The 14,500-nt window shown below is 41.0% G+C and overlaps 1 protein-coding gene across 1 annotated transcript in view; it reads left to right on the top strand.

The window, feature by feature from the left end:
- Window positions 1-14,500, top strand: part of LOC101571550 (formin) — a 314,401-nt gene that overhangs the window by 276,824 nt on the left and 23,077 nt on the right. The window contains exons 13-14 of the mRNA XM_004643140.2: window positions 2,014-2,065; window positions 9,619-9,768. Coding sequence (XP_004643197.1) covers window positions 2,014-2,065; window positions 9,619-9,768 — 202 coding nt within the window. The remainder of the gene's footprint in view (window positions 1-2,013; window positions 2,066-9,618; window positions 9,769-14,500) is intronic.

Below are 14,500 nucleotides of genomic sequence, written 5' to 3'. Positions count from 1 at the left end.
AGAGAGAGAGAGAGAGAGAGAGAGAGAGAGAGAGAGAGAGAGAGAGTCATATCTTAGTATCTGATTGGCCAAGGTAAACAGATTAAGTCACCAGAGATTTCAGCTAAGAGTGTGTGTGTGGTAGGGGCTGGGGGTGAAGGTGGGATGGAGACATATGGAAAAAATTGGACCTAAATATGACTTAACCTTATCTAAAATTATGTACTTATCAGAGCCAAATCATTTTAATATTAAAATACTTATTAGACTGTGCTGCATTTAGAAGTAATAGAGTAGTATACAATCTTACCGTATGTTCATCTTCCAAACATAAAGTCTTATGCTTGAGAAAGCTCCTGTTCTTTAAGTAAGTCTTAAATATGCACTTCTTAGCTGAAATTATATATGTGGGTCCCTTTTTACACTGAGGGTTATAGCAGAAAGCAAGGCACATGCAGTTCTCTGAAGTTGCTGTATGATAGTTAATTGTATAATGGAAGTTGTTAATGTATAAAGGAATGGCCTGTTAGGTAGATAAAGGAGATGGGGAAGAAAAGGTAAAGGAAGAGGGTTGATAGTATGACGGGGGTGTGAGGAAGATGGGAGAGAGCAAGGGATGATGTCTTTCTTTGGTGAGGCCCCCGTTAAGTTGTATGTGAGCTGAGGCGCACGCTCCAGGGGGAGGAGCAGGGAATGCGGAGATCCGCACCTGCACGTGGTCAGTGTGATGGAGGCCCTGCAGCTTTCTCAGGGCTGGAAATAAATGAACATGAGAAAGAAGCGGTGTGTCCAGGAATCAAGGGAGTAGGCTCCAGGGCCTTCTATGGCACCATGCAGACTTCAGATGCTATATTAAGGGTACTGAAAAGTCATCAAAAGTTTTGAGCAGCGGAGCAGCTTGGTGAAACTTCCACGCGTGACGGAGACGATGACCATGAGCCAGTCATGCCACGTACTCATCTCGTGGTAGACACTAAGCTGTCTGCATTCATCATCTCACTCAGTCTTTAGCTTTGCTATCTGATAGTGGTCACTGTGACTGTTTTTACAGGATAAAGGCAATACTGTCTGGTCATGAATCACTTGCCTTTTGCCACAAAAATAGTAAGTGGTAGAGCCAGACTTTATCAAATGCTATTCTAAATTCCTTTCATATCTTTCATAGAGTATCACAATAGAGACTCAAGATATAATTATCTTTCTTCATTCATTTTATATCAGTCTAACTAATCCAAAGGATTAAGACATAGTTTGTTACAACTTGCTGATTTTTTCAGACATTTAAAAAGTATGTTATTTTCATACACTAAAATGGTATCTTTCTATTAGAGAAAAAATATATGTACACGAGCCACCCTAAAAAGAAACTTCCTTATCAAGTAACCTCTATAGAAAATGAGTTCTCAATCTGTAAATTCACAAATATATCTCAGCATCATTGGTTTTCTTAGTAATCTAGGAAAATATGTATGTAGTCTAATCTAAGTATGTAGCCTTTTTCAACACATTCAAAAATGTTGTTCCAAGAGGGGTTGAGAGTTTTCCTCTGACTGCTGAAGGATATGGAGTATGAGATCAAGTCAGCAATGATTCTCATGAATTTACCTGAATCCTAGAAGGGCTGCTCTAAGCACTACTGACTTATTACATTTTAGAGTAAGGGAGAATGGGATGCTTACATGCCAGGGCTCCCAAGGAGGCTGCAGCTCAGTGGCCACCTCTGCCCATTTGCCCAGCATTGTTCTGATTTAGATCTTTGTCTAGGTGTAATGCCACATATTGTTTCTTTTACTCTTAGGGGTGTCCCAGGGGAAGCATCATACTGGAAGCTATAGCTGTTTTCAAGAAAGCAGGGTGATGGTTGTAGCCAACTGAATGTTGTGTCTGATCCCTGTAGTAGAAACTTTCAAACTCCTGTGTTCAGACTTACTGTAATAATTAATGGGTGCAATTAAATTGTAACATTACAACATTACACAGGGTGGGGTATGGTGGAAGAGAAAAAATTTAATCATAGTTATTTTTCTTTTTCAGCCAAAAAGGAACATAAAATGGAAGAAAGTCACTTGGAGAATGCACAAAAGAGGTAAATAGTTCTGATTTGAACCCAATACTTTGTTTGATGTATATCCTATATATTTTTATTTAGTATGCTTCTACTGGCATTGCTTGCACCCACCCATCCATCTGCAAACATTTTCATCTTCTTCAACTGAAACTCTGTACCCCTTAAGCACAAAGCCCTCATCCCTCCTCTCCCCACTCTCCTTCCTATTCCTGTGACATTGACTGCTCTAGGTACCTCATATAAGTGCTGGAGCCATGTAGAATTTGTCCTTTCATAAATGGTTTATTTCATTTTCATGACACTTGGATGCTCATTTTTGTCCCCATGTGTTGAAATTATGCCTCCATTATTGAAGAGGATATTAGAAAATGCCAAGATATCCCTTGCTTATGGATAGGAAGAACTAACATAGAAAAAATGGCCATACTCCCAAAATTGTTGCCAGATTTAACACAATCCTAATAAAAATACCATTAGTATACCTCAGAGAACTAGAGAAAACAGTCCTCAAATTTATCTGGAACCAGAAAACACCTGGTACTGATAGCAAAAGCAATTGTGGGTAACAAAGGCAAGGCAGGAAACATCACAATCTCTGAACTGAAATTATACTACAAAGCTACTGTGATAAAATCAGCATGGTATTGTCAAAAGACAGACTTGAGGATCAGTGGAACAAGACACAAGATGCAAACTCAACTCCAAACACACCAGCCACCTTATCTTTGACAAAGGAGCCAAACATGTTCTCTAGAAGAAAGGTAGTCTCTTTGATAAATGGTGCTAAAAAATTTGGCTTTCAGCATGATAAATGCACCACACTTCAATCAAAATGGATCAAAGATTTAAATATTAAAATAGAAACACCTGATCTTCTAGAGGAAAAAGTAGGTAGAAAATAGGCTGAAATCTTGAGGATCACATAGGTGTACATAGAAACTTTATGAACAAGACTGATGCAACATGGGAAATACTACAAAGAATTGACAAATGGAATCTCACCTTATTAAAAAGTTTTGCACAACAAAAGAAATCACCAACATAGTAAAAAGAAAACCCACAGAGTGGGAAAAAGTGATAGCTGGTTGTCCCTCAGACAAAGGACTTTTATCCAGAACACAAAAAGAATTGAAGGGCTGGGCAGATAGCTTGGTGATCTAAGCAACTTCCTGGCAAGTGCAAGGATCTGGGTTCGATCCCCAGGGCCGCATGCTGTGTTGGGCCCTGGGTAACCCTGGGCATGCCATGCTGTGACTGCTACCAAAATCAGATGTGATGATACACGCCTGTAGTCCCAGCTCTGGGGAGGCTGAGAGAGAAGGATCACTATGAGTCTGAGGGAGACCCTGTATCACATAAATAAATAAATTAAATAATTAATTTTAAAAGAATTGAAAAAATCAGGTCTTCCAAATTCAAAGACTCAATCCAAATATGGACATCTGAGATGAATACATACTTCTCAGATGAAGAAATACAAATGGCAAATAAATACATGATAAAATGTTCAATGACATTGGTTATTTAGATATACAAATTAAAACAACACTGAGATTTCATCTTATTCCAGAGAGAATGTCTATCATCAAGATGTCAACCAAGGGCCAGCCAAATAGCTCAGCAGAGTAAAGTGCCTGCAAGCAGGCTCAGGGGCTGTGGGTTCAATCCCCAGGCCTGCTCTGCCGGCACCGCCCCTGGAGTGCACTGAGATGGCAATTGAGACTGGGCGTGGTGGTGTGTGCCTGTAATCGAAGCTCTTGGGAGGCTGTAAACAGGTGGATCACTACGAGTCCGATTGAGTGTGAGACCCTGAATACTGTGTAAACCCTTCACTAAAATACAAAAAAATAAATAAATAAATAAAAAGATGTCAACCAATAACAAATGCTGGAGGGGCTGTGGGGAAAAAGTAACCCTTCTCCACTGTTGGGGGTACAGACTGGTGCAACCAGTATGTGTAAACCAATATGGAGTTTCTTCAAAAAGCTAGGATTAGAGGTCCCAGTTGACCCAGCTACTCCTCTTCTGAGTATCTTCCCAGAGGAATTAAAAACACCATATCACAATGATATTTGTACACCCATGTTTATAGCAGCATAGTTTGTCATAGCTAAATCTTGGAAATAGCCCAAAGGCCCATGAACCAAGGAATGGATAAAAATGATGTCATCTTTTTATGCAGTGGAATACTGCTCTGCCATAAGGACGTATAGACTTGAGACACGTCTAAGTAAATGAGTGCAACTCGAGACCATACTCATAAGTAAATTAAATCAGGCCCCATGTGTAAACATCACATTGTCTCACTAGTGTGAGAAACTAACGAGTAAATAAAATCCAAAATGTACAGTAGAAATTGTGAACTGGAAAGAAACTATTCAACAGAAAAGAGAAACTGGGATGAGAGAAAGGAAGGAAGGAAGGGAAAAGATGAAAAGAAAGAAAAAAATATACACAAGATGGTTAAGATAACCAGAGCTAGTTTCTCAGTTCACTGAAAAGAAAAGATTTGAGATAAAATTATTTGGGCAAAGATTTAAGTATTTCTTGCCTATACCTTGTACTCTGAAAAACTGCTGCAAAGATAATAATAGTCAATGTATTGTTACTGTCCTCCTAGCCTGCTTTGAAACTGTTTTATTATTGTTATTTTTACTTTTTTTTCTTTCTCTCTTTAAAATAAAAACAAACAAACAAACAAATTGTGGCTCCATGTGCAGCCAGTCTTCCTCAAGGGCCAGCGTAGAAGCACTGTGGAACACTCTTCCCAGGGAGCAGAGTGCTCCTGGGGAGACTCCCCTGCCTCACACAGGTGTCCTGACAGGATTCCACCTGCTGCCCCTGCTCCACTCTGCTCTTGAGCCACTTCATGGAAGTTGGGGACAACTTGAACCTCGTTAGCATTACAACTAGAGTAAATGCATTGTTGCCAGTTCTAGGATGCTTACTGGATCGTTCCTCAGATCCTTGAGAGTATTGTGGTCATGGGACAGATGGAGAGAAGTAACTGCACTCTGTTTATAGAAAAATCCTCTCAGAGGCTAAGAGAGACCTCAGCGCACCTCTGGTCAGTCTTTGCTTACTTCAAGCCTCGGTTTGCTCCTGCCTCTCTGAGTTCCCATCATACGGGAGTCGGTAGAATATAATGACCTTCAGTTCTGAACCCTGTGGGGTTGTTCTCTTTTGTCCATTGAGCAGGTCAGTCAGCTTACTTGTCTTTTGCCCACAGACATGTGAGTGGGAATATTCTGAGGCATTTAGAGCGAGGACATGGATACACTTGCTGGTACCAATCCTTAAAGTATTAGAAAATTAGCCTCAAGGGTAGGGGAGGAAATGGTACAAGGAAAGATGGAGCTTTGCAAATGAGAGAAGATTCCCAGTTGTGAATTTAAATGTGAATGAACAAAGTAGAAATGAACGAACCCTCTTCCTCTGTCTAGCCATACTTTTGAGGGTTTTGGAAACCCACACACAGTGTTGTCTGCCCTACTCTGACAGGCACCAACATCTAGCCTTGCTTCCCACTGTAATTGCCAACAAAATTAAAATGCTGATGAAAGCAAGATTAAGGCAAATTGTGTAGCTTTCTAAGTGCAGACGTGCTCTTGAATTGTGCTTATCATCCCATCATGATAATCGTTGAAAACTGAGGCAGGTTTTAGATTTGTGCACCCTTCTGCTGCCCTGTCTCTACTAAGCTTTCCTTCTTCAGTGTGTGGACTGAGTATGTGCCTGTATTTTGAAACCTTCAGCAGAAGAGACCATCAAGCAGCGCAAACCAGTATCAGGCCAAGCAGAAATTCTGCTTTGAGTGCTGTCAATTCTCTAATCCTTTTTTTAAGGCTCCTGCTGAAGGAAAAGGGGGCCCACCTTCGAGGGACTGAGGCTGCTGCTGCACATTAGCCATGCTGAGAAGAGTCATAAATTTTGGTTGTCAGCATTTTGCGTGGCTTTGTGGTGAAGGTAGTCTAGCTTTCATGTCATCAATGAAATATGTTAGATCCCATCTTTAATGTAGAAACCACAGTTGTTTGGTTACACTCTTTAAGGAGCTTGTGGTCAGTGTTGCAATATTCGTGTGAGATTTGGTACAGTCTTATGTTTTGTCCTCAAGAGAAACAATTTATTCTGAGGCTAAAGAGTATTTGCTTTTCCTAAGCAGTTTTTGAAGGCATGCATGTAAGACAGTGACTGCATGCACTCTTGTTTGGCATCTCAATGTTGCAAAAGGCATCTCGCTTTGCTATGGGCTTTTTGATATCATCATCGTCTGCTTTCAAAATGTTTGGTCAAATTAAAAAGATACAAATTAGAAAAGGAATTAGAAAAGGACTGAGTGAGTTTTTTTTAAAGTTGTATAGAACATTACAACCCAATATCATTCTTTTATGAGTTGAACACTCTCTCAGACTCAGGGATAGCTGCCAGGTAGCTTTGTTAGAATGATCCACTGACAGTCAGAAATTTCACAAAGCACTGACCCTTTGATTGCTGTCTGTTGGGAAGAATTCTCCTGATGGCTACAAATTAATAATTTTCTTGCTCAGATTTCAAAAGATTTTCAATGGTGCATCTTCTGTGGACCATTACTGACTTTGAGATGCAAAGAGTTTTACCTGGGGAGGGCAATGATTGATCTTATTAGACAGTTGTGTGTTCATAGATTAGCTTTGAGCTTGAACAAAGAAGTAATACTAAAATCAAATGAGGCCCACCCTTGAGCGGCTTCACCTTTACCAGAGGTGCAGAATGCCACACTTACCCTGGGCTCTCGAGTCCATCTGCTTCTAGAAAGGATCTCTTAGTTTGGTGGGGGGTGCTAAAATGTGGTGTTTCTTTTAGTTTTCACACCCTATAAGACAATAGGGTCTGGGTCAGTGAGATATCTCAGCAGTCTAAGTGCCTGCTTGGTAAGCACAGGGACCTGAGTTTGATCCCCGACACCACATGCCACACTGTCCTGCCCCCAGGCGCACTGAGCCAGCCACCAAGAAAGGGTATGGTGGCACACACCTGTAATGCCAGTGCTGGGGAGGCTGAAAGCAGGAGGATCACTATGGGTCTGAGCTGCATAGTGAGATTATGTACCAAATACAAGAGAGAGGGGGAGGGAGAGAGAGAGAGAGAGAGAGAGAGAGAGAGAGAGAGAGAGAGAGAGAGCAGGACCTCACAAATGCACAGGGAAAGACCTGCAAGGACAATGGTTAGCGTCAGTGCAGAGCTGGGAAAAGGGACCCCCATGGTGGTGTTGTGCTTCTGTCAGACTTGGGGATAGTTGCCAGACAGCATTGTCATTTTCTGGATGATGCTCTGGTGTCTGCAGTGTCTCCATCTCACAATCAAGGCTTCAATAGTGGGCTGGTGAGATGGCTCAGTGGTTTAAAGCAACTACTTAGAACAAGCTTAGCAAAAGCACAGGGACTGTGGTTCAATCCCCCAGCACCACATGCCAGCCAGCCCCGCCCCCTGGTGGGCTGAGCTGGCCACACACACACACACACACACACACACATAAATAAATAAATTTTTTTTAAAAAAAAAGGCTTCAATAGTGCCAGGCGTGTTGGGATGATCGGTGAATCATGGGGATAAGATTCATAGCACTTGGCACTATATCCTGCCATAAAACAGGGAGGTGATTTGTTCCTCTGAATAAAAAAAAAAAATAAAGTTTTTATTTTCTTTTAATACACAAGAAAATCTCTTTCTGTATAGAAGGTGAACAGAAAGAAGATGACAGTGTGCCCTCCTGGGGGTGTGACATGTTCTGTGTAGTACAACCAGTGATCAACTAAAAGTAGAATCAAGGGAAAGGATTATTTAACTACTTACATGCCTGTGTCAGTGAGCATAGGCATCAAAAGAAAAGAACAGAAATAGCAGTTAGCAAGGAGCCAGAGGACCCGGATTCTAGGCTCAGCTCTGCCAGTGAACGAGATGCAGTCTTTCCAAGATTTTGTTTCTCATCTATAAAATGAGAATATTGGAAAAGTCAGCCTACTGTCCCTCCCAATGCTGAAGTCCTGTGTTTTTGTAGGAAACCTGTGGCCTGTTGTGTAAGCTACACAGCTCTCACCTGTGTACTCCTGTGTTCCAATCAATGTAATTTCCTTTCTGAATAAAAAAAAAAAAAAAAAAAAAAAAACATGCTGTGGAGCATAAATTTGATTTTCTCAGTATTTTGACTGTTATAGAATTCAGAATTGTCTGAGCTGTGGAAGTATACTTGCTGCTTTTTTCAGTTACTTACTTTGCTCTAAACCGTGCCATGTTTGGAATTATCAGACAGCCCCTTAGGAGATTACTAGAGTTACTGCCTTTCTCCACTTATGCACTTCTAGTCTTTTAATAACTGGGGTTCAAAATTCCCTGACCAGTAGTTTTAATTTGCATTAAAAACAGATTTGTTATTTACAGAAGCACAAAGAATTTATGGGACTCAGCTCCAGCTTGGATCTCACCTAATCGTAGCCATGGAATCAATTAACAGTTCATCTGTGAAATGTGATAAAATCTTATGAGATACATATTGCCCAATAACTGAGAACGAGATGAAAGTATGCCTCATAATAGTAACGGGGCTTCAGGGTTTTACAATCGCCATTGAATAGAGTTCCATTAGAAACTCAGTATTCAGGATGGCCACAAAAACCCACACTGTGTCTGAACAGATGATAGAGCACCGCGTAATAAACCTGGCCAGCCATTCCTGCTTTGATTAGTTTCCAGCACCCTTGAAAAGGAGGCCGTTGAGTGTTCTTGCTCGTGGCAAATGAGCCTGGAAGGCTTGGGTGGGTAGGAGTGAAGGAAAAGATTGAGTGCAGAGCTATAAATTGCTGCAAAGCCGGTGCCTCCAAGAAGGGCTGCTTGGGAGGCCAGGCGTTCTGGTGTGCAGTGCGCTTCCAGGGTAGGGCTTGGTGATAGCTGGGAATCTGCTCTGGAAAACTGGAGACCATTTATCAATTATGTCTGTTTTTGTACAGTTGGTGGTTTATATTTTTGTATTAAATTCAACTTTAAAACGTAGCATTTTTAAAGTTCATATAGTCTCTTTTGTTTTACCCTTGAGAAAATTGAAAGTCGCAGATGCTGAATGTTCTCCTCATGATTACAAAGCCATCCTATGGCAGAATATGGATAGAACTGATTTTTCTGACCTTCTGTCAATTTAATGTGGACATATGACTGACTATCGTTAGTGCTACAGACTCTACATAGCACCAGTGTTACGTAGAATCTTTAAACATAAAGCGTGTGGATTTGTTTATGATAGAGAACAAGCTCAAGAAGTTTAATTTATACACCCCCTATGACTAGTCATGCTGTTTCTTCAGACAAATAAGTTGTGCCCAGCAGTCTCGCCCTTTTGAGCTGGAGTCCCGGGTGAATCTATGTGGGCACACACACTCTGAGGGCTGGGTCACATGGTAGTAACTGTGAGTCCAGGCTCCCACTTTAGGGACTAGACAAGTGGGAAGCTGCCCCTAGTGTTGCTCCCTGTTCACCCTAATGCCTTCCAAGTTTCTCAGCCTCTACTTTTCTCTGCTGTTTCCTCCTCCCTGTTGCAGTTTTCAAACAACTGTGAAATATTTTGGGATGAAGCCAAAGGCTGGTGAGAAGGAGGTCACCCCCAGCTATGTGTTTATGGTGTGGTACGAGTTCTGCAGTGACTTCAAGACAATCTGGAAACGAGAGAGTAAAAACATATCGAAAGAAAGGTAAGGATCTAATGCATGCATCTAAGAAACTCCCTCTTCAAGCCTCCCAGAGTATGTGGATTTCATACAGCTCAGTGTTTTCCTTAAGATGCAGTGGATAACTGGGAAGAATTTTCACCTCAAGGTTCCAAGGGCATTTGCCGTCTGCCCAAGCAGATATACTCATACAATCTGATAAGTTACACTTTCTTAACCCCTTCCAATTACTAGCTAGTAAATGAAAGGGGAGTTGTGCTAATTTGCAACAGATTGCTTCTCTGTGTATTTTCATGTTGGTCTAAGCTAAATGAGGCAGTCTTGCTGTCGCAGACAGTACAGACAAATAAAAGTGAATGCTTTTCCCATTAATATACTAAACTTGCATCAAAGGGAAATCTCCAAGGCTCAGGCCACACTTCACACAGTGTCGAAGCCCCGCGCTGGATTTACAGCGTCACTTGTGACTCCCTGAATCCTGCTGAGGACATCAAACTGCATGCCGCTCGGCCTCCGTGCAGCCTCCTGATTTTATTAGTTGGGGGTAGAAGCAAAAAATCAGTTCTAAATACAGGCTCTGTGTGTGTGTGTGTGTGTGTGTGTGTGTGTGTGTGTGTGTGTGTGTGTGGTGTGTATGTGTGTGTTGTGTGTGTGTGTGTGTATGTTTATTCTCCTTTTAGAGACTGATTCTGTTCCTATTTATCAGGGGAAAAAAAGCCTTTGTGCTTAATCATTGTACTAATCAAGTTTCCCTTGTTCTGTAGACTGTGTCATGGATTTAAACTTCCAATAGGTCCTGTCAACTAACTCTGGAGGAATAGATGTATGAGAATGTCACTCACAATGGCATGAAAGGAAATAAGAGGTTGTACCAATAAGTAAATTTATTATAGCACCTATATCTCATTAAAAACATATCAATTAAAAAATAGGTGTCAAATGACATTAGTAAGAAAATAGGTTGTTGACCATCTCATGAAAGAAATCTATAAATCTTGGCATCAAAACCAGTTTTACCCTATCATTGCTTACTTAGGCCTTTAAATTGAGATTATCTTCAGCTGGAGATTATCTTCAGCTTCATTCCAGAAGAACCATGGGGCAAATGAAGCTTCCTTCCTGGTACTGCAGGCTGGCAGCAGCTGGCCCTCCGGCTCTCCAGCTCCTCACTGCAATCCAGCAGTGAGCCCCTTGTGCACTTCAGACAGTGCGTAACCCTGGCGAATGTGTCCTTGGAACTCTAAGGAATAGTCCAAAAACAAAGAAAAACAACTACAAAAAGAAGCAGTAGAAAGGATAACTTACTGATTTATATTTTAATCATCTTTTGAAATACTTAACTGCAGTCCACATTAAGGAGTTTTCATATCACAGGAGAGCAAACTAGCTGCAGGTTTGCCCTAGTAGTGGGTCCAGCGTCCCTGGAGAGTTCTTGTCCCTGATTCGCAGCCCCAGGCCTGGGCCATGTTGCTGCCTGTGTGCAGCTGGTGAATTGCCTGCTTCGCACTCTGTAAACCAATGCCTCGAAAGGTCACGACTTCACATGGCTCTCTCCAGTTCTCATTTAGCCATTTCAGGGGTCTCTTCCTTTCAGCGGTGTTTTGTGAGATAGCTCTCCAAGGTTTTTAACCAAAAACAACATCTCTCAAAGTTAATGGGGGCTCATAAAATAGTTTTGGAAGCATCTTCTTTAAATAAATCTACTGTTAAGTAGTGTTCACATGTTCTGCATATTACTGTTCAACCAGGTTAACTGATTGTTATTCAGAATTTTGGGGGAAGTGAGGATTTCTATAATTGTAATTTATTTACTAAGGATTTTAGCTTTTAGACTAATAGAACAGCATGTTCATGAGGATGAAAGAAGCAAAGTAAATTCTGCTGTTACACTTAGATACGTAACTATGATTTCTCTGTTTTGATACCTATTTGATGATAATTGATACTAAATCCCAACAGTACTAAATGTCAAGTGATAACAAACATCACTAGCAAGAATGGCACAGAGGCATTCTAAAAACTGCACAAAAACCTGATAGAACTAGTAGAGGAAAAAGCTGATCTCATCAGAAGAAATTGAACTCACTTGATTTTTAGATGTATTGGAAGACCAACTAAAACCCAAGAAGTTATTGGTCAAAACAGTAGTATTTTCAAAGAGACAGATTCTACCACAATATTTTGCTTAAATTCCACTTCCAAATGAATTGAAAGTATTGGAAACTACTTCAGGCCACTTGTGGTTAATCTTAGGTAACAAAGAATATTTATTTTTTCTGTTCAGCCTGTATTTCCTGAGTTCACTTTAGCTTTGTATAAAAGGTGAATGGATGCACTTATTTAAGAAGGTAGCAACTACCCTCATCAGACCAAGAGCAGTCTATACACACAAATGAGAACAGAAATTCCCGATGTTGTTGTGCCCTGGAGTGAAAAATAAACTAGTATGAGCTGTGCTCTGTGGCTGCATGAGAAGAGACAGTATTCACCGGAGATACAGTTTACCTGAAAAGTACCTGCATCATGGGAACCACATGCTGCATGATAGTGTACTAGCAGTATTAAAGTTAAGCTTTCCTTGGCATTGAGGCCAGCCTTAAAGAAAAGGGCAGACTTCTGTGCTGAGGCACAGACCCCAGGGTCCTTCTCCTGGACTCCAGCCTGCACCCACGGTCACTATGCTCTCCTAGTAGCAAGACCCATCCCTGGGTAAAGTGCTGCACTCCCTGCCCTGTGCCTCTGAGCGCAGGCACTGCTCCATGGTGTGAAAGGAGAACTCCAGACAGAATCAGAACTCAGTCTTTTCACCCTTCACTCTGCCACTGGTTTGCTATTTGTTGGCCCAGTAATTTTTCATTGTAGAGACTCAATTATCACTTCTAGAAAAACGTATATATTAGAATGTTGACTGATCCCTTCTAGCTCAAAATCTTTCTATATCTATAGATCTAGACTCGGCTTTTCTAATATTCTGAGGACCTGCAAGCTTCATTTTTAGGTAATGCTTTCACTTTTTGCTCTTGAGTTTGTTGGCGCCTATATTGAAGAAGGCCAGGTCTGACAGAGCTATGGGAGGAAACTGGAAACAAGTGTTGTTGTCCTCTTGAAATTGGTGGTTGTCCAAAGTCACCGTGCCTCACCCCACCCCACCCTCAGTTCTTCTCCTGAAATACTAGCATTGGCCTTGACAACCACATTTTTTTAAGTTGAGAAAAATAATTTCCTCCTGTCATCCATGTCCAGTATTGCATTTAGTGGTGGTAACTTATGGCTCACCAAGAGTATAACATCCCCAGTTGTAGCTCTTATTCAACTTTAACTTTTCATGTACTTTTGTGCTTGTATATTTTGATATTAAAACACCCAGCAGATTGTGGGTACAGTATTTCCTACTACCTGTTAAATCTACAGGTTCATCATGTGTGCATAATTGCAAGGTCACTTAATACCTAATTTTTGCTGCTGGCCCGCTTTATAGTCTATTCTTTACTCATTTGCTGCTTTTTTTTTCTGATTTGCTCTGGGCTGTAGGACACTTGCTTATAAAATATTTCACCATTTAGGATACCTCAGGACTATGCCCATGTATGCCCATGTATGCCCACACATGTCCACAAACCAATGCCACCCACAAGATGAGCTATGAGTTTGTAAAAGGTGAAGAAGGCCCAAGACAGCACAGCTCCAGAAATAAATTCTGGGTGGATGATTCGTCCTGAGCCAAAACACACTTTAAATGTGCCATTTAAAAACCCATAATGTGTAAGTAATGAGTGAATTAGGAGTTTGGTGAATTTTATGTGAAGTGCAAATAAGAAATTTCATTATTCACATAGCTATAATTTACACTGTGGGGAATGGATAGTTACTTTTTGTTCTTTTAATGGGATTGAGCATATTCCCTGTAGCTGTTGTGGTTAATTACGTGGCGACTGAGCCTGGACTTTCTGAGCTGCTTCCAGGCCACGCCCAAAGCTGTGCGCAGCACTCCCTCCTGCTCCATGGCCTCAGGACAGAGAGCTGAGGACTCAGGCCTTCACTCGCTGGCCACAGAGAAGCCAGCCTCGCCCTGAAGACACTGCAGAAGCACAGCACTGCCCGCAGAAACCCACCCCCCCACTCAAGTTGTAGTCCCTGAATTCTGCTTCCGAATGGCATACCTAGGAGTCATTGCAGTAATTTCTAACAAGTCAGCTTTCTTTTCCCTGGTTATCCACTTTGTGATTAAATGCTTTATTTACCTAACTGCTAAGAAACTCCGTGCCCTAAAAACTTAACTTACAAACAGAATTATTGTATCTCCAAAAATAAAATCTGTTTATTTCACAAGCAATAAATTTAAAGCTACATTTGAAAAATTTGAGATATGTCATGAATAAAAGGGAAATAGACTTTTAAAAATGGTAGGAGTTATAAAATCACTGATTTTGTAAAAAAAAAAAAAAAAAGAAAGAAAGAAAGAAAAGAAACAACCATCTTTTTTCTAGAAGCTATCATCCATCTCTTTTCCCTTTTAGCTTTTAAAAGATGAGTTTATATTCATTTTCTCATTGCAGTCCTCCTGTATCAGTAAGGGTAACATCATGAATGCCGTAATGAAGGCCAAAATACTTAGAGGAAAAAACAATTTTTCTCTTGTACTGTAAGTTGGCTATGAGTCTCTACACCGAGGACCCAGTTTCCTTCTCCTTTGTGTCTGTCATCCTTAGATGTAGTTCTTACAAGATGAAGGTGGCTCTTATTTGCAAGGTGCTGT

The sequence above is a fragment of the Octodon degus genome, unplaced genomic scaffold (genome assembly GCF_000260255.1).
Source record: "Octodon degus isolate 3935 unplaced genomic scaffold, OctDeg1.0 scaffold00166, whole genome shotgun sequence".
Lineage (NCBI taxonomy): Eukaryota > Metazoa > Chordata > Mammalia > Rodentia > Octodontidae > Octodon > Octodon degus.
This window is presented reverse-complemented; position numbering and strand designations above follow the sequence as displayed.